Source organism: Emydura macquarii, unplaced genomic scaffold (genome assembly GCF_026122565.2).
Source record: "Emydura macquarii macquarii isolate MOO-44397 ecotype Brisbane River unplaced genomic scaffold, CSIRO-AGI_Emac_v2 contig_2432, whole genome shotgun sequence".
Classification (NCBI taxonomy): domain Eukaryota; kingdom Metazoa; phylum Chordata; order Testudines; family Chelidae; genus Emydura; species Emydura macquarii.
Genome location: NW_027132569.1, coordinates 56,092 through 74,229, shown reverse-complemented (window position 1 = coordinate 74,229; position 18,138 = coordinate 56,092). Strand labels below are relative to the sequence as shown.

General features: G+C 42.2%; 1 protein-coding gene across 1 annotated transcript in view; it reads right to left on the bottom strand.

Annotated features, from left to right (window-relative positions):
* The window catches only part of ITGA9 (integrin subunit alpha 9), a 272,113-nt gene extending 254,211 nt beyond the window's left edge, over nt 1-17,902 (bottom strand). Inside the window, exons 1-3 of the mRNA XM_067562457.1 lie at nt 17,513-17,902; nt 6,074-6,201; nt 3,570-3,676 (exon numbers count right to left, since the gene is read on the bottom strand). Of these exons, the coding sequence (XP_067418558.1) occupies nt 3,570-3,676; nt 6,074-6,201; nt 17,513-17,799 (522 nt within the window). The 5' untranslated portion in view covers nt 17,800-17,902. The remainder of the gene's footprint in view (nt 1-3,569; nt 3,677-6,073; nt 6,202-17,512) is intronic.
* Between the last annotated feature and the right edge of the window lie 236 nt (nt 17,903-18,138).

Here is an 18,138-nt window from a genome sequence, read left to right as displayed (position 1 = left end):
TCAAGGGAATGGGTTTGAAAAATCAAAGAAGTTATTCCACATATAAGTTGTGGAGGAAAAAATGAAAGTGTTTTTAAGCTATAGAAAGATAAATGAAGATCAATATATTATAAATTCCTTTATTTTTTACCTCCTAGAAACTGCCAGTGACTCTCATACATTACCCTACTACTCCCTCCCAAAACAGCACAAATGATTGAAAATTGGGGAAAGCAGTAGCAGCATTTCACAGGGAACAGCAGGTTCTGCTCAGGAATGAGCAGAGGTAAAGTGCTGAGGGCAGGAAAGAGGGAGGGATAAAGAAATTGAGTTGCCGCTTAACATGGATATTTAAAACTGATCCAAGATTCAGGGCTGAATGCTTTCCAAAGCTATAAACGTTTCTCATGAATCAATGAAAACAAATAAGAACAAACATCACTCTGTTTATTTGTATATATGAGCTGTTTCAGTGTTCCCACACTATGTTTCTACTGGAGATTTGTAACCTTCCTATAAAAATCACAGGACATGGCAGAATTTGTCCCCTACCACATAATTCTGCTCCAGAATCTCAGCTTTCCAGTTTTTAAAATTGAGTTTATGGTTGTGGAGCAAACCTTGAATACATGAGCTAAGTGTAACTGATGCAGTGTTCCTTGCCTGCGTCTGCAGAGAGGCTGAAAGAGCTCTAAGTGGTGTGGCCTACCCCATTCTTCTCGGTCACAGACTCCTCAATTCTGTGGCTGCAGAATTTGGCATTTTTACTATGGAATCTGCAATTTTTCATTTGCCATCTCCCTGCCATGCCAGGACCTACTTGCAGCTGCTTCTTGCTCTCCTGCTTCACCCTCCAAAGGGAGTTAATTTGATTACAGTGCATGCTCCCTGCATAGTTCAGTGCAGCTGAGGAAGCCAGAAAGATAAACCACTGAAGTTAGCTACAAGCTCCCCACTTCACTGGCCCATGGATAGGGAGGGAAGTTCCAAGCCAGACAGCCTGAACATCTCAGGAGCTGAAGCCAAGGAGTTGAGATGGGTCAGTTAGAGTCCACAGTGAAAAATCCCCCCTAGAAAATCATCACTGACAAATTTCACATCAATGAGTGTTTTCAGCTCTGTGCTAGAAGGTGAGAGAATAGCAATAGAACAAATGAACATTGTTGTGAATTCAAGAGTTGCTGTCACACAATTTGGTCCCATTGCACTGCGGAATTTGCGGGGCAAAACAAATAGGACATTCAAACACAACCTTGGCCTTATGGTTTGTTCATTAAATGCCAGCTCTGGGCTTGGTGCTGTAGCAAATACAGCAGGAAATACAAGGAGTTTACAGACTAAGACACTGATCCTGCAAACAGTCCGGCATGGGCATGAAGTCAGCAGGGCTCTGTACAGCTCACTACAGGACTGGAGCCCAATAAGGGAACTTTTAGTACACAAATAACTGACTGAAATCCCTCCTGCTATTTACACGTGGGCTCTAGCTTCAGTGCAACTATTTTTCCATACTACAGGATTCAAAATCACCAGTGAGTTGGCTACTTAAAAAAAAATGGCAACACATTATTATGTAGCTTGTTTTTCTCTAAATGAGGCAAGTATTTGGGAAGAATGAGATTAAGGGACATGGCTTATCTCCAAGTTTTAATGCACTGTCCCTGGTTTCTTTCCCAATGAGAGAAAGAGAATGCATTTTACAGTTTCAGTATGGAAAGAACTGGCAACCCAAGCTGTATTGTTGTAACACTCAGATTACTGCAAACGTTAACTCATGATGAGATCCAAGGTCAAGAGGATGTATGCTGGGCCAGTTTACACTTCAGTCTAGCGACAGTCTTTAGTTTATCTTTGTTATAAGAGGCTTTTCTATTTAGTCTGCATGTCCTAAACTGAGACTTAACAAACCTTTGGTCCAATATGACGGTGGTTCTCTGAGGGGCTGATACTGCACACACTGAAGTCAATGCCAAAGTTTTTGTTGACTTCAATGTGTGGTACAAAATCCTGCCTATGGGGATTTAGGCCCCAATTTTGCAAGATACTGATGTACTCCCTGCAAAGGGCTGCACCATCCTCAGCTCCTATTGGCTTGCACAGGTGTTGACCATGCTTACCACCCTGCGGTGGCATGATACACAATATTGGTATTAACTTTCCTGTCTTAAAAGTTGGTTTGGGATGTATTTATTTTTAACGTATCTATTTTTGAGGACTCTCTTACCTATCTCCTATTACAAAATCGTCTTATTTGGCTCATGAAAGACAGCATCATACAAATGGTAGAGGAGACCACTTAACACTATGGGGAGCCCTGGCAAACATGGGATATACAAAAGACAGATATCCAAGTATTCAGTTTCATTTTGGTTATGAGGAGAACTATTCTATGCAGAGTACAGTCAAGTCATGTAGCTAACATATTTCATGTCTATAATTTTGGGGTTTTGTTTTTTTTAAAAAGGCCTGGACCTTTCAGCCAGTACAAGTATTTCCCCCACTTGCTATGTCCATGATTACAGCAGACTACTCTAACAGAGTATTCATTCTATGAACTTCAGGTTTTTCTGTTCACAAGCTGCCCACAAATTGATTGCGATTTGCTTAAAGTTACTCTCTGAATAATTGCTGTGAATAATTCTTGGTCCATAGCATGTGTGCAAGCAATTTCTTCCATATACTCAGTATTCCAAATTTAATTGGAAACATAGGTCACACAGTAGGTTTCTCTTTTCTGATTGGATTAGTTTAGAATCAGTTTTTTATTGGGGATACTCAAGTATGATCTTGAAATTCATTTTTCACAAATATTGCTGTTTCAATGAACATTCCTACAAGTAAATCTGTTTGCCAGATTACTCACCGAGAGCAAACACAGTAAACAAAATCATTTTAAAATGTCAACAAATATATAAAGAATTTTTTTTTCTGGCAGTATTTGCTCAGCTTTATCGGGTGATCTATTTGAACACTGGGGATACCGTCCTGTGAAAACAAATTCCAATCCTTAGGATCAAATTTTGCCCCTGAACAAACATGCACATCAACTCCCATTGGCCTCATGATTTTCCTGTTAACTGTACCCCAAAGATAAATAAACAAGCGACCTTGACGCTCTCTCTGCTGCCTCACCAGTGGAAGATTCATGCACACATCCAAGAGCAGAATTTATCTGTATACCTAAATCTGACATTTTTGACAAGTTTGACACACACCACACGCTATATTCACTGACATATACCCGTCCCCACACACAGTCTGTAAAATAAATGAACTAGGAGATGCATTCAAAGAAAAAACAAAGTTCCATTCATTCTGTTCAAAAGACTTAAACACTCAGAAATTTAAGAGGTAGCCCCTTAGGTGACCAAGTCAGGTGTGACTGCTTTGAAGTCTTCCTTTCTCTAAAAAAAGCTTTCTAGCTGGGGCTCATTTTTCCTTCCGCCTCAAGGAAGGGGCTACAGAATTAGCTGCTTATAAAACTGGACTTTGTCAGTCACTAGTGAAGACATTAATCCCAACATGTTCAGCATTAGTGCCAACCACAACAATGATCATTCAACTGAGATCAAGGGAAAGGGTGGACTTACCAGCACACTTCCATCATCCTTGGGCTGCCGAGCCAGGCTAACGCCCATCCATTCATCATCTCTATCCTCCTTACAGGTCTTTCCACAGAGCATGCCCCGAGTATTGCCTTAAAAGAGGGAGAGATGAGGGAAGAGGAGGATGCATTTAGTTTTATAATGTGCCTCTGTAAGAGATACACTAGCTGATCTAACAGCTCATTCCCATCTCTCACTATTATTATTTCTCACACATATTAGGGTACTGCCCAGTGGTCCTCATCAGGACGAGAGCCCCCTTGTGCTGGGTGCTATACAAACATATAGTAAAAGACCATCTGTGCCTGTTCAATAGAGTTTATAATCTAAGGATTCAGTGAACCTTTCAGCATGTACGTTAACATCACTCACAATTAGTTCCACTGAAGTCCATAAGAAAGATGTTATGGCGTTGGCAGAATGAGGATCTCAGGGCAACATTTTCACAAGTGCCTAAGTCACTTTAGAAAATGGGACAGGCATTTTTTAAAATTTTTGGCTCAATTCCGTCAACTTTTATGATCTGTCGATACGTCCATTAACTCACCTTACTAGCGTGTGGAGAGGTGGGAGGAAATGGGGTGTTTGTTTTAGCAAAACTAAAACTATTATAGGCAGATATTTGCAAACGCTTCCATGTAGAATTAAGTAGGATCTTATTGATGGAAAACAAAACATAACTGTATAAAACAGTATAAAAGCAGGTTGCGTCCACTTGACAGTGAAAGGCTCTGGCAGGGAGGAGGCAGTGGGGAAAGGCTCCAGCACAAGAGAGGCAGTGGGACACTTCAGTGCTAAAAATAGAGGTGTAGACGTGGGAGGCACTGCTTGGGCATCCAGAGAGCTGTGTAGGATACATACCCTACGGTTCTGGCATGTCTTTACTCACCTAAGCACTGCCTCATGTCCACACTGCTAGAGTACATACACTGAATGCCCCCACACACGCCACCATAAGCAAAGATATAGCCTAAATATTAATTTATAATGAAGCACACTCTGATACTGATGTCAGGGAAGAGTTAATACAGTTCCAGAGGGGTAGCCGTGTTAGTCTGTATACAGCAAAAACAACGAGAGTCCTGTAGCACCTTAAAGACTAACGAATTCCTGCGGGCATAAGCTTTCCTGGGCTCCAACCCACTTCGTCAGATGCATGAAATGGTAATCACAGATAGGAGGTGTATATATATACATCCAAGGGTAAGAAACAACAATGGGGAGGGCAAGTGCTAACGAAGTCCATTCAGTTAGAGTAGATGAGGCCTATTTACCACCGTTGATTAGAAGGTCAGAGTCTGAACAGTGACAATTATTTCTTGTAATGAGATAACTATTCCAAGTCCCTATTCAGACCCAGTCTGATTGTGTCAAGTTTGCATATGTGTTCCAGTTCTGCAGTTTCTTGCTGAAGTCTGTTTTTGAAGTTTTTTTGTAGAAGTATGGCAACTTTCAAGTCAGCTACAGTGTGTCCTGGGAGATTGAAGTGCTCTCGGACTGGTTTATGGATGTTACCATTTTTTGTGTCTGATTTGTGTCATTTATTCTTTTCCATTTCATGCATCTGACGAAGTGGGTTGTAGCCCAGGAAAGCTTATGCTCGCAGGAATGTGTTAGTCTTCAAGGCTACAGAACTCTCGCTGTTTTAGTTAATACAGTTATGTTAAAATAAAATATTTTGTTAACAAAAACGCAGCAATAATACTACAAACTCTTTCACCAGAAATCATTTAGAGTTCTTTCAGAAGGACCCCTTCACAAGGATTAAATTGCAGGATCAGGACCTGGGAGCCCTGGAAGGGATGGGGACCATGTCTTGACATGTGTTTGAATGGCACTTTGCACAATGGGACCTCAGCCCTGATCATATGCAATAACATACTACTCTCCTTGATGTTTTTTTGTTTTCTTTTTGAGTAAGCAACAAGTAGGATAAATTCAAGTTCTTTATTTCATTAGTGAACACACAGAGATTAGTCTGTTTATAACACAGTATAAAAATGCACCTTTCAAAATGGAACAACCACCACCACCACACAAAGCCAATGCAGAGCTGCTCAAAATGAGCAGCAATTCTAGCCCACCCCCGGAAACTAAAGAAAGCAAAGCAGGTAAGGAAGAGACAATGGCCTGGTTTAGACTCATTTGGCAAAGGCTTGGTCAAAATTATTAGTCTTATGCTGTGGACCATCAGAGAGAGCAAGACTGCCATCGGAAACCTCCATCAAGCACACATTGCTCCCAGTCCTCGGGTAGGACAGACTCCTGAACCATTTAGAGTAAATAGGAGCTTTGCCATCGACTTCAATGGCAGTCCTAGTGCACAAGGACTGTCAATAAAAACTGACCTATACCTGTGTGCACTAGAGCCCTGCTCTAAAGCCACAGAAGTTGATGACAGTCTTTCCAATGATTTCCAGGGATCTTGGATCAGGCCCTAAGATGGTTGTGAGGACTTTAAATCACCAGTAAGTGTTACAATTACCTACCTCGACCCATATCCAGCTCTGTGCACCTCCTATCAGGATTGGTGTGGATGCGACATTTAAAGACAGCTCCTGGGGACTTAACAGAGGTGCTGTATTTAGAATCTGCCTTTGGAGCACCAACCAGGACCCTGGAAACCAAAAGCAAAAAGTAACAAGTAGTTAATTTTAGGAGAAAGAAAACACAACAAGGCTCACATTGCCAGTGCCCCTCTGGCAAGAGGACTTCTTCTGATGGCCTTATAAAATGACGCCAATGATGCACATGAAAACAGACATGGGAAAGGCATTTTCCTTCAGTGAATCCAGGAATTCTTTGAACAAGTTAAATTTCCATTTGAGGCATAAACACATTTAAAGCAATTCTTCACCGCCAAATAAACATTTAGGAAAGTTTTAGGACAGACAAGAGCAGCTGCCTCCAATTTCTTTAAATTCTAACCACAATCCTGTCAATCCCAACTCCAGAGTTGCTCAAAATGGATGGCCATAAAGGGAGGAGAAAGAAATCTATGTTCTGTCCATCAAAATGACCATCAGGTCAACAAGGCTGACCAGAACTGACAGCTTCCTAACCCCTGAAGCTCAAGGCATTTCATCACATTACTGTTACTTCAGAAATACAGATTTATTGCATGATCTGTTGCCATCAACCATTTACAGACAAAGCTGCGAAGACTGGATCTATATTATTGATAATGTGTGTGAGAAACTATCATCTTGGGAAAGTACCAAATCAACATCAACTAAGAATCACAATGGCTCTTTTTGTAGGTATGAACTCTTGTATAAAAATAGGTGATCAAATCATATTGATGCTAGGATCCAATTTAATGATCCAAAGGATTCATGAGAACATCCATTTAGCTGACTTAGTTAATTTTATATGGTTACCAATAGGTCAAAAGAGACACCTGCCACGAGTGGGAAGAGCGTGGGGAGGGGATGTTTTGGCAGGGATCAGGCAACTATGAGAGTGTCTGTAAAACCATCTCCTCATTCAAGCAACCTCCCTCCCCACTTCTTCCTTCCATCTTGTATGTTTTAATCCATGTGTGGAGGAGGGCAGCTGAGGTCTGGTCTACACCACATTCCTATATCGGTATAACTATGTCACACAGGGATGTGAAAAACCCCACACTCTCGAGCAACATAACAGCTACCTAATCCTCCATGTAGACAGCGCTATGTTGGCATGAGAGAGTCTCCTGCCAACAGAGCTACTGCCTCTCGGGGAGGTGGATTAACTATCTCCCGTCGGCTTAGACTGTCTTCATTAAAGCACGACAGCTGCGCAAATGCAGCCTTTTAAGTATATGCATGCCCTGAGTTGGGCAGAATGTGAGAAACCACCTCTTTGGTGGTGGTAGAGGGAAGGGACCGCCAAAGGGCTAACACCAGTCCTCACAAAGTACGGAGCATGCGCTCAGTCAATTTGCTATCAGTTTGGATTGGCTGGTCCTTAAAGCAGCCAATCTGCAGGGAAATACATAATCCTGAAAAATCACTGGCTTTTGCATGCAACAACATCCTTGGTCAGCTGGTCTGTGGGGATTGAACCCAAGACCACTGCCTCTAAAAGCATGTGTTTCTATTGTTTCAGCTAACAAATCAGGTCCATTACCCTGGAAACAGCAGAACTCTATTCACAGTCAATAGAGAGGTCTAAAAAAGTTACACTGTGTTAAGTGTGGGTCACATTGCATTAAATGGACAGAGATGCCAATACAGGCCTAGAAAATAGGGATATTTCTGGTTTTCGGGGACTTGTTTATCCTACTTACCAGCCTCTAAGTCCCATCCCCACCTACCGCCCACCATGGAGGAAAAACATCAAAATCTCAGTTCCACCTACATGGGAATGATCAGCAGAGAGTGTTATTGTGTTATCTGAGTGAGCGATCATCAGAATCTATGCTACACTAAGAAATGACTTGAGCAATACGTTTTCCTCATACATTTGACATGCGCTCCGTTGGCTGACATGACAAAAATTTGTCCTGACATTTAAGAGAAATTTAGAGGAAAAGAAATCTATATTAAGGAATCCTTTTCTCCCCAGTTTCATGGGCTAAGCTGTAGTATACCACAGGAGTCTGGCAGGAGCTGTGCTCTATAATTCAAGTCATGTTGTCACAAGTGAGAAAAATTAATGCCTGAAATACCTAAATTGCTGAAATCCACAAAGCCTACACACACTGGGAAGCAAGTACAGGGGAGCCTGAAATAGCCACTCCAAATAAAAATCCCAACAGGCAGGCAGGGAGACTGAAATCAGAATGCCAATCATCTCATTTACACAGGCGATGAATGAATGTCATTCACTTATTGACATTCATGAGGTCAAACAAAATAAACAAATGGAGAGGGACTTATATTGCTGGTTTAAGAAGGAATGGTTTAAATTGCAACTGTTAAAGTGTTTCTAAGACCAGCTATTACAATAAGATACAGTAGACCACATTCAGCTCTGCGCAACTCCAGGGGAGCTGTGCCCACCTTACAGAGGTAAATATGGCTCTATAATTCCCAGAAAGATCTAATAACTCAGAATGAGAGATGAGAAATAAGGAGCTTAATTTTTAAAGATTTGTTACTCTTTAAAAAGTTCAGGGGAACAAAATGATACTGAATTGTTTGAGCAGGATGCATAGATTCTGTGTTCAAATTGATTGTGAGAATATATAATCAGCTATGTTTCTGAAAGACATTATATCTCCAAGAACACTAGATAGTAAATCTATCTGATGGGGCAAAACCAGGCAGGAAGCAAACATTGCATATCAGTAATTAATTCAGTTAAGTTACAACTAGGACTGGTGAAAGTTCCCTGAACTCAGACTAAAATGCTTGAAAGTTTCTCCCAAAAGCATATATTGTACATACTGAAATTTTCTGAAGGTGGGTTGTATCAGTCTCTCTCTATTTCCGAATCAATGTGTATGTGTAAACCACGAGTGAGCATGTATCGCATGACTCCCTTCTATGTCTGATCCACAAACAACACCAGTTTGTTACAGCCCCGGTAGAGAGTTTTTGCTCAAGCGGTAGCAGGTCATACTTCTAGCTCTAGCGAGCGCTGGTTCAGTCCCCCCAGGGTCAGCCAAGATGGTGGCCATCACATGAAGCACAAGCATTGCTGGGTGTATCAAGGATTAGAAACAAATGAAACATTTTCAATCAGGAAAAGTCTGGAAAAAGCTTGTGTAATACAATTTGTGTAAACCAATGGAATATAAACTCACTCATATAACTGAATCAAATTCACACAATCCAGCCTGTCTGGTTAAAAGAATATGATTCCTGTCCTAAAATTTTGGAACTCTCATCGAATAAGAGCAATGCTGGTTTTGTTTCTTAGCCAGCAGTTAGTTTGAGAATAAAAGTTTAAAATTTTCCTTCTGATTAGAACACTCTGAAAATCCTTCTTCATGAGAAAGTGCTGCAACTAAAGAAGGTACTTTTCTTCAGTAAAATCCCAAACTATGTTTTCAAACAAAGATATATGTTTAACATGTGGTAATCTAGCATTTCAGTACTATGGATTGCTTCATCTTGTCCCAGCCTAAACATGGCGAAAATGTAAACAGCCCATTTTGCGACAGCCAGGCAACCTTCCAGCATCTCCCAACCACTTTAACCAACTTTGGTCTAAATAGTCTCATTTTGGGGCATAGCATGATTCTGCAGCACTGTTCAGATTTTAAGCAGCACAGTTCCATTCTTTTTCCGGATCTTAACCGAAACAGCCAGATGTGGTCAGATTTTTGCAAAGAGCTATCCATTTACATGCACTCATCACAACCACAACATTCTGCAGGAAGCTTCTGGGATCCCGCTGACTGATTTGCGTGGAGGAACATTAGAGAGTGAATCCCAGTGAGGGAAAGAAGCGACTCTATGCTTATAGTTGAGTCAATGTTTTGTGACAGCCTTACAATACATCACCACCTCACCTACACAAAACCAAATGATCACAACACATCATCACTTCACAACACATCATCAACCTTCTAGTGCAAGAATTCAACAAGGCAGATATAACAGAAAAGAGGAGGAGACTAAGGGAGAGAGTAAAGTCCTTCAATTGGTAGGGTCTATTGATTTAGGCATTACAACTACAGCTAACCATAGTACCTGAACACCGTACCTGAATCTCAAATAGAAACATACCAGTTTTCAAGTTCTCTCCCCCACCACTTCCTGTTGAAGGCATTGTGTTATGGGAAAGCAAGGCTGAAGTAGTATCTTTTGGATTTCATTATGGAGGAGGTGAGATTCATGGTCTTTCTGGCGGCTTCTGGGAATGAGATTTACTATTCCTAAGAATCAGAATCCACTTGTGAAGGGTTTATGGGAGCCTGTGGAGTCTTGCCCATTTCTATATGGCATTCACATTGGAGCCTAAAAGGATCTTCCCCATTACTCCTTTCAAACAGATCTTCAGGACACCTATCACAGCCCCCTCTGACCAAGATGAACACAGAAATCTCTTAGATCCTTTACCAGCTGGCTGGAGGAATCAGATGGGAAATCCTCTCTTACCGATGAGTTGCCAATTTCCAGAATGACAGGGTGGAGAACTCGCCAGTAGGCAATGACCCCATTTATCCTTCTCTTCCATGATCTTGCTCTCAGTTGCACCTGTGTTATGTTTCCCTCCCACAGGAAGTAACCACCACCTTGCTGCTAAATGGCCCTAAGGATAAATAGTTTCAGAAATCAAAGCACTGTACCTAGTTGGAAGTACAATGCACAAAGCATTGAGTGGTCCCAACGGGATGGAAAGATGCCAAACAAACACATTAGCATCTGTCTACAGCGTGCCAGCACTGATTAGACAGCCATAGCTCAAACGCTGTAGATCCTCTGCACCTCACAGCGATTTTAAGTGGCAGAGATGAAACATCTTTAAATAGCCTCATATACCACAATAGATTGAAATAAGCAGCAGCAACAATAGGGAACATACTGCTCCAATGCATCCAAGGACTCCAGTTGGATTCCTCCTGGTCAAAAGACTTCAAACCACATGATATCATCCTTAAGTGTACTGAAAAAAAATATTCAATTGATTCATCAACTCAACAGGTAAACCCCATTGAACGCACGGTCTTAAGTGTGATGGCAGTAATTCGGAAGCCATTGCTGAACAATCTATAAGGAAATCGTATTAAATCAGTTTCCACTGTCTTTCCAGAGCACCAACAGCAGCTCTCAGTTAAGTGACTGTGGTCTGTCTAGGCAACACAAACATAACATTTTTCTCCCTCCATGTGGGTCTCCTCCCCTATTTTATTCTGGATCACATAAAAAGCTTCTCGGGATACTAAGTCATGTACTAGCAACAATATATCAAGTCAACCATTAGATGTAATAACACCCTGCATGTTTCAGATACAGCATACCGGGGTTAAGAGCAGGAAGCAACAAATGAAATCAAAAGCACAAAAATAGAGGGTCATTCCAGTGATGGGAGCTCACAGTAGGTAGCCATGGAACTAGACTGTCTACATGTGCCAGGCCATGCTGCCAGAATGAATGAGGCTATTACACCATGTTTGTTGAATTGGCAGAGAGAGGGAAAGAGAAGAAATTATAAAGTGATTTTTTAAAATAAAAAGATTTGGCTATTGCTTCATGTTAGATAATTCAAGATTTTGTAAGGGGTCAAGTTATTTTTTGTTTCTTCTAATTCCTCAAAAAAAAAAAGTTTTTTAAATCAGGAAAAATATTTTATGTTATTTACAGAGATTTATTCCAAGCTTCAGAACTATAGCTAAAGGATAGGAGCACTCCTGCTTGTCTAGGCTCCAAATGAAAGCAGTAGCCAGTCCCCTGGTTCCTTGCTCTGTTGAAAACAGTAACGAGGAGGAACTGTGTAAATCTTTCAAGACTTGCACTCCAAAAAAAAAAAATCCTCTTAAGGAAGCAAAACAAAAGATGTCATCAGAACATACAATAGCCTGAGAACATCTGCTGAAGACAAACTCTTCTCCATCTTGAAATCAGGTAAAAATAACTCAGAAGAGGAAATCTCAGTACAATCAACAAGTGCAGTCCTTTTACTGCAAAGGTATTTTTCACACCACTCTATAATGGAATATGACTATGCAACCTTCTCTAAAGAGAGAGAGCGTGTGTGTGTGTATGTACAGAGGGAGTACACTTGGTCATACACATTTGCTCTGGGTTTACATTTGATGCACAAAATTTTAATCCAAGCCATTTTCCTAAGTTTGATCTTGTTTAATATTTTTATACATGAATGATACTTTAGCATTTATATATCATTCTAAAATATGATCTACTTTAGCTGATTAAGACAATGTTTTAGATTCATTTGAGTCAAAACCTGACTTTCCTTTACTGATAATTTGCAGGCACATAATACAAACTGGTGTTTTGTGCTATTTGAAAATGAATGGCCAAAACCCTGAGGTTTACGAATTGGCAAAAATGTATAAAGATATTAGCATATGGGGGAAAGCCTCCTGGAAGCAATGCACTTAAAAGGTACTTTTATTATAAGGACCAGGTTAAGGGAATATGGGACCATACGACCATAGAGATGGAGGCCCACAAATGTTATGACAACCATACTTAGTGCATGAGGGCATATTAACATCTTTACTATTACAAGAGGCCATAGCTACATCAACCCAGATTATGATCTCATAAAGATGTTCTTGAGCATAATTTCTATTATTTTTTAAATATTTAGTAGCCGATATCATTTAGCACTATTTTAAGAAAATGGAAAACTGCCTGCACCTTGAACATCCCTGACTGATACACATAGATAGGGTCTTTGGAAAAGATTTAATATACATTGCAAGAAGAGAAATTTGGCATTTGCTTCTGGATGTTTATAATTAATATTTATATTAAGATCATGGCGTTGTATGTTTTAGGCTGGATTCAGTGAAGATGATGCAGGGAACTAACTCTGCCAGCATGAGCAATGACCTGTTACCACCACTATCCTGCATACTGCTTATAGGCATTGTTAAAATCTTAGAGTTGCACTTGTGGGAGCTGCCTCTCCAACCTCTGCCTGTTTTTGTGTCATACTCTGTCTACCTTTTGGGCTGCTGTTGCTTTTCAAAGCTACTGCCACCACCAAAGAGAAGTTGCAACCACTCTGCACCATCCGCAACCCACTCCACCCAATGGAAATCCTACCACCAGGGTTTATATTGACTTAACCCCCCTAATGATTCAGATCAAATGTATCATTGTTAGTAGCATTTCTTTTGTTTTGGCCAAGATTTTCAAAAGCAACTAACGATTTGGGATGCCTTCATTTTCACGTGCTCAAGTTAAGACACCTTAAAAGGGCCCCTGTTTTCAATAGATTGGAGTAGAGCACTTGCTGAAATTCACATTCCTTGGAGGTATCTCAAGCTGGATTCCCAAAAACGGAGTCCCCACAAATCACTAGTGACTTTAAAAATCTTGATCATGTGTCTATATATAAATTAGCTCCAATAAGCTGTCCCTTCCCTGACCCCAGTTTTTATGAAATAGTTTGAAATGAAAAGAAGAATAGTTTGTTTAGTTCAGGATGAAAATCCATTCTGTAAAATAAAACAGGGTATTACTACTATTACTTATATCATTGTAGTGAGTAGCAGTCCCAGGCATGGACCAGGAACCCATTGTGCTCATTCTCGTACAAACAGAACAAAAGACCTACACAAATAATAAAGATTGCAAGAAACTTACTTTAAAAGAATTTTTTCTGTAGACAGACATCCCTCTGCAGTATTATTAACCAAAACCTAACAGTATTTTGTTAGTTCAGGAGAAGCAGAAAGTGAAACTGACCAGCTTTGCTTCATTTCTCAAGTTGAGTGGAAGGTGTAAGAAAGTAAACAAACAGTATAAGTGGTTAAAAAATCATTTTTCATAATCGGAGTCATTATCCACACACAAGCAAGAAACCATGATTTCTTCTCAACAACATTCCTATAGGCTGTTACTTTATTCACAGTATTGTGCTTTCCCCACCAATGTGTGTTAAGGACAATGAATCATTTTTAATTCTGTTTTTCCTATCTTTTGTTGGTGTGTGTGATAAGATTAGCATTGTTTGAAAAGAAAAAACCCTCACTTTAAAAGAGCTTGTTTCTTTCTTGATAATGTTTTAGGCTGGATTCAGTGAAGATGATGCAGGGAACTAACTCTGCCAGCATGAGCAATGACCTGTTACCACCACTATCCTGCATACTGCTTATAGGCATTGTTAAAATATCTTTACTGATAATGCCTTAATTTCACCATGCAGAAAGGCAAAGCACACAAGTATTTGTGAAACAAAGTGTGAAAGAAAGCTGAATATATTTAATCCACAGTGTGCTACAGTTCCAAAATCAACACCTAAGTAATCTGTTCATCTCTAAGCGTAAGAGAGAAAGACAAGCTTTGTGGACATTTACTGCATTTACAGTTCCTACTCACATTAAAAGTGACAGCAGCTAGGTCCAGTAAGAGAACCCAGTTTAAATCTAACACGGAGCCTCTGATGCCAATAGACAGAACAGTAGAAAAGAAGTAAACTAGTCAGTTTACATAGTTTTATGAGATGCATACAAATACTCTGTGATTATAATTTAAAATACACAGCCCTTCCCTCTAAAACATCTATACAAACATAGAAGACCACCGCTCCCCCCCATCTGCAAACAGCTCGAATCATTAAGAGCACATGCAAACAGATCAAACCTGTCAGTGCTCTACTGCACACACTGGAGACAAATGCTTTTAGTAGCAGCAAACACATGACCCATCATACTGCATATCACATGAATTTTCTGTGGAGGAGATAAGCTGTTAAATATTTCCTGCAAAGAAGGGGATTACAGAAAGGACTAAACAAAACACAATTGGCAGTTTGCATTGGAGAAAAGGGATACAAGGCAGGGGCTATGGCGCAGCCCCCAACGTTTTATAAGCTTTATATGCTCCAGTATGTCTTCCCTCTGCCTGTTCCTCAGTTTTATAGGATAAAATATCACCACACAATGTTCTATACGCTGACCCAACTTTGCCCATCTGCACCCTCCCTTGAATTTTTCCAGAATGACACCCCTGGTACATCATGTCACCCAGTTACCTACTAGGTCCAGAATGTCACAGAGGCTAGCAACACTGGTATTAGTATAAAAAGGCACTAACTGATTATGGTTTTAAACAGTTGCAGTTAATCCCCAAGGATGTCTGGCTTTCTTAAGAATGCACCTGCAGGCTGAAGTGCCAACTCAACATCTGACACACATTTCATTCACTTTTCCAAATGCTGCATATTCCAGCAGCAACTGTTCACTAGAGTAACCACCAGTCTGAAACACTTTCCTTGGGGACTACACTACGATAGAATCCCAGTGCAGGGCTTGAAGAAATAGAACAACAGGTACGTATTTCCTTGATTTCCTCTTTCCACTGCATCATCTGAACTCAGGATAACAGATTATCTTAAAAATAAATGAATGCTATGGAAAGAGATCTTTCTTCAGTGTGCTATACCTGTAACTGAATTGAAGCCATCAGCATGAACTACTTAGAAACTAATAACCGGATAAAAGATTTGGTGACATTGAGTGGCTCTTCTGAAGTTCGAACTTCCCTTACTGCTAAATGGGGTCTGCTAGTTTGTGCCTCTGCTGCTTTTCCAGGACGTACATGAGTATTTAGTTCTCTTACAAACATCTTCCATCAGACTGCATCCAAGGCAGAGCAAAATTACTTTATTACCATAATACATTTTAGGTACACATTAGCTGACCTCAGTTATACTGGAGGTTTAACAAAAATGTCAGCTCCGGTGCTGTTCCCAAACCACAGCAAGAGGCAGCATTTCTGCAGTAATTAAAAAAGTGATTAAAACCAGGATTACATGTTTCTCCTCCTTGCTATGAAAAAAAAACTGCCTGCTTACTTAGTACCTGCCGAAAGGTACTGAAGACACTGCCAGATACAGTGTGCTGCCCCATTAGATTACTCAGAAGGGTTGAAATGCAGATAAAGTGTTCACACAACTTTTCTTAAAGCTAATTTTTTATTTCAACTCCTCCTGTAGGATGTGTCTAGGAAAACAGCAGGCTATTATTCTGATTCTCTAAAGATCATGCTGGTTGACACCAAAAGCCTTAAATCAGTGGGTGTGGTGGAATCAGAAAATCTGATCCAGCAGTGCTCTCCCAATTTCCAACAACAGGCAGTGGAAAAGCTACTGGCAGTAATAAACACACCCTTGACAGCAGCAACTGCAGTTTAGCTCCATTTTTTCCTGGGCTGATCTGATTGCAGGCAGGAACAAAGTAAAGTTCAGTGCCAGAAGGAGAAGGATGCTCCTTCATACTGTAGCATGGGATTTTAAACCAGTATCCTGACTGAAACAGCATGGTATATGGAGACAGAACACTGCCCTATCTGAAGCCAGAGGGTCTCTAAACATTTAAGGTGAAATCCTGGCCCCATTGAAGCCCATGGGACTTCTGACTTCAATGAAGTCAGAATTTCACCGTGAACTTCTATCCCACCATTATTTTTTACCACTAAGGTGGTCCATGCCAAACTAATCAGCTTTCACTACTTCTCTAGTCCCCCACCACCACCAACTGATCCACAAAACAAGCCCTCTCCCTCCTTCTGCACCAGTGACTGCCCTAAGAAGAAATACAGCATATCCCAGTTCTGTCATGTTCTGGTGCGACTAGGGCATAGCAGCTACAGCGTCCGTTGAATTGAATATTACTAGCGATCTTCTTCCTGAGTGCGAGTTTAGCCTCCATGGTGAATGGAGGTGACACTTCACCACACGCAGGAGATGGAGGGGAAGACGATTTAAAGGTCAACATTCCCCAAACTAACTGCGGGACCGTTTTACTATTGGAGACCTTCCCCTGCAGCAGGCTGCTGGGAAAGAGAAATGATGGTTCTCCTTGTGATAAAGGCCCTCCAGACCTGCCAAGGCACACTCCCCTGGGGAAGGCGGCCCCTCCAGCGGTGCATGAGACACATAGACTTTAAGGTCAGAAGGGACCACCACCATCATCTAGTCTGATCTCCTGCACGACGCAGGCCACAGAACCTCACCCCCCCCCCCCCAGCCCTATAATAGGCCCTCTAACCTCTGGCGGAGCTACTGAAGTCCTCAAGTCATGGCTTAGAGACATGTGCAATGTCTCTCTCCCTTCTTCCCACCGAGGATTTTGCCCTGAGTTTCAGCCAGGCAGTTAAACATCATCTCCCTCATTCCAAGGGGTCCCTGAGACAGGGGCAATATCCTGCCATATGGCTTGGGGAGGTGGGGAGAAAAGAAATTGACCCCACCTGGCTTGGGGCAGGGGGTCAGACGGGAGGGGAAGGGGCTGAGAGGTTCCAGCGCCGGCAGCTAAAGCAGCAGCAGCAGCAGCAGCCCCCCTCCGCCCTACTCACCAGCGGGTGTGATCGTAGTAATGCTCCAGCACCGAGTAGCCAAAGAAGGAGCCATTGGGCCCCTGGTAGAGCACGGGGTGATCCAGGTCGGCGTTGTAGGAGCAAACCAAAGCCAGCGCCGCCAGCGCCAGCAGCCCTTTAAAACAACTCCGCTTGCCCTTCCACCGGGCTGCAGGCATCCTGCGGGGCAGGGCGGGGAGCGCGTCCGTCCTCGGCGAAGCCCAGCTCCTGCCCCGCTCCCTGCAGCCCGCGCGAGGGGGGCGTGAGGCTGGATGGGAAACAGGCATCCGCGCACACACACGAAGTGAGACCCGATGCAAACCCCCCCCGCCCGCCCCGCCGCTCGGCAAAGCGCCCCGCACGCTCCGCCCGCAGCCGGCCGCCGAGGGGGCGGGCTGCAGCCAGGGACTTTCGGGGCCGCCTCGCAGCGGAGAGAGACGCGCCGCTCGGCTGCAATCCCCGGGCCGCCCCCCCCCGGGAGCCGAGGCAGCGCTCTCCGGCCTGGGACAGCGCCGGCCCCAAAACTACAGCGGCAGCGCCCTCCAGCGGCCGCAGCTGCCGCGCCTCCTGCAAGGAAGGGGAGGGGATGCTCCAAGCACGGCACAGACTCACCCGCTCTCCTCCCC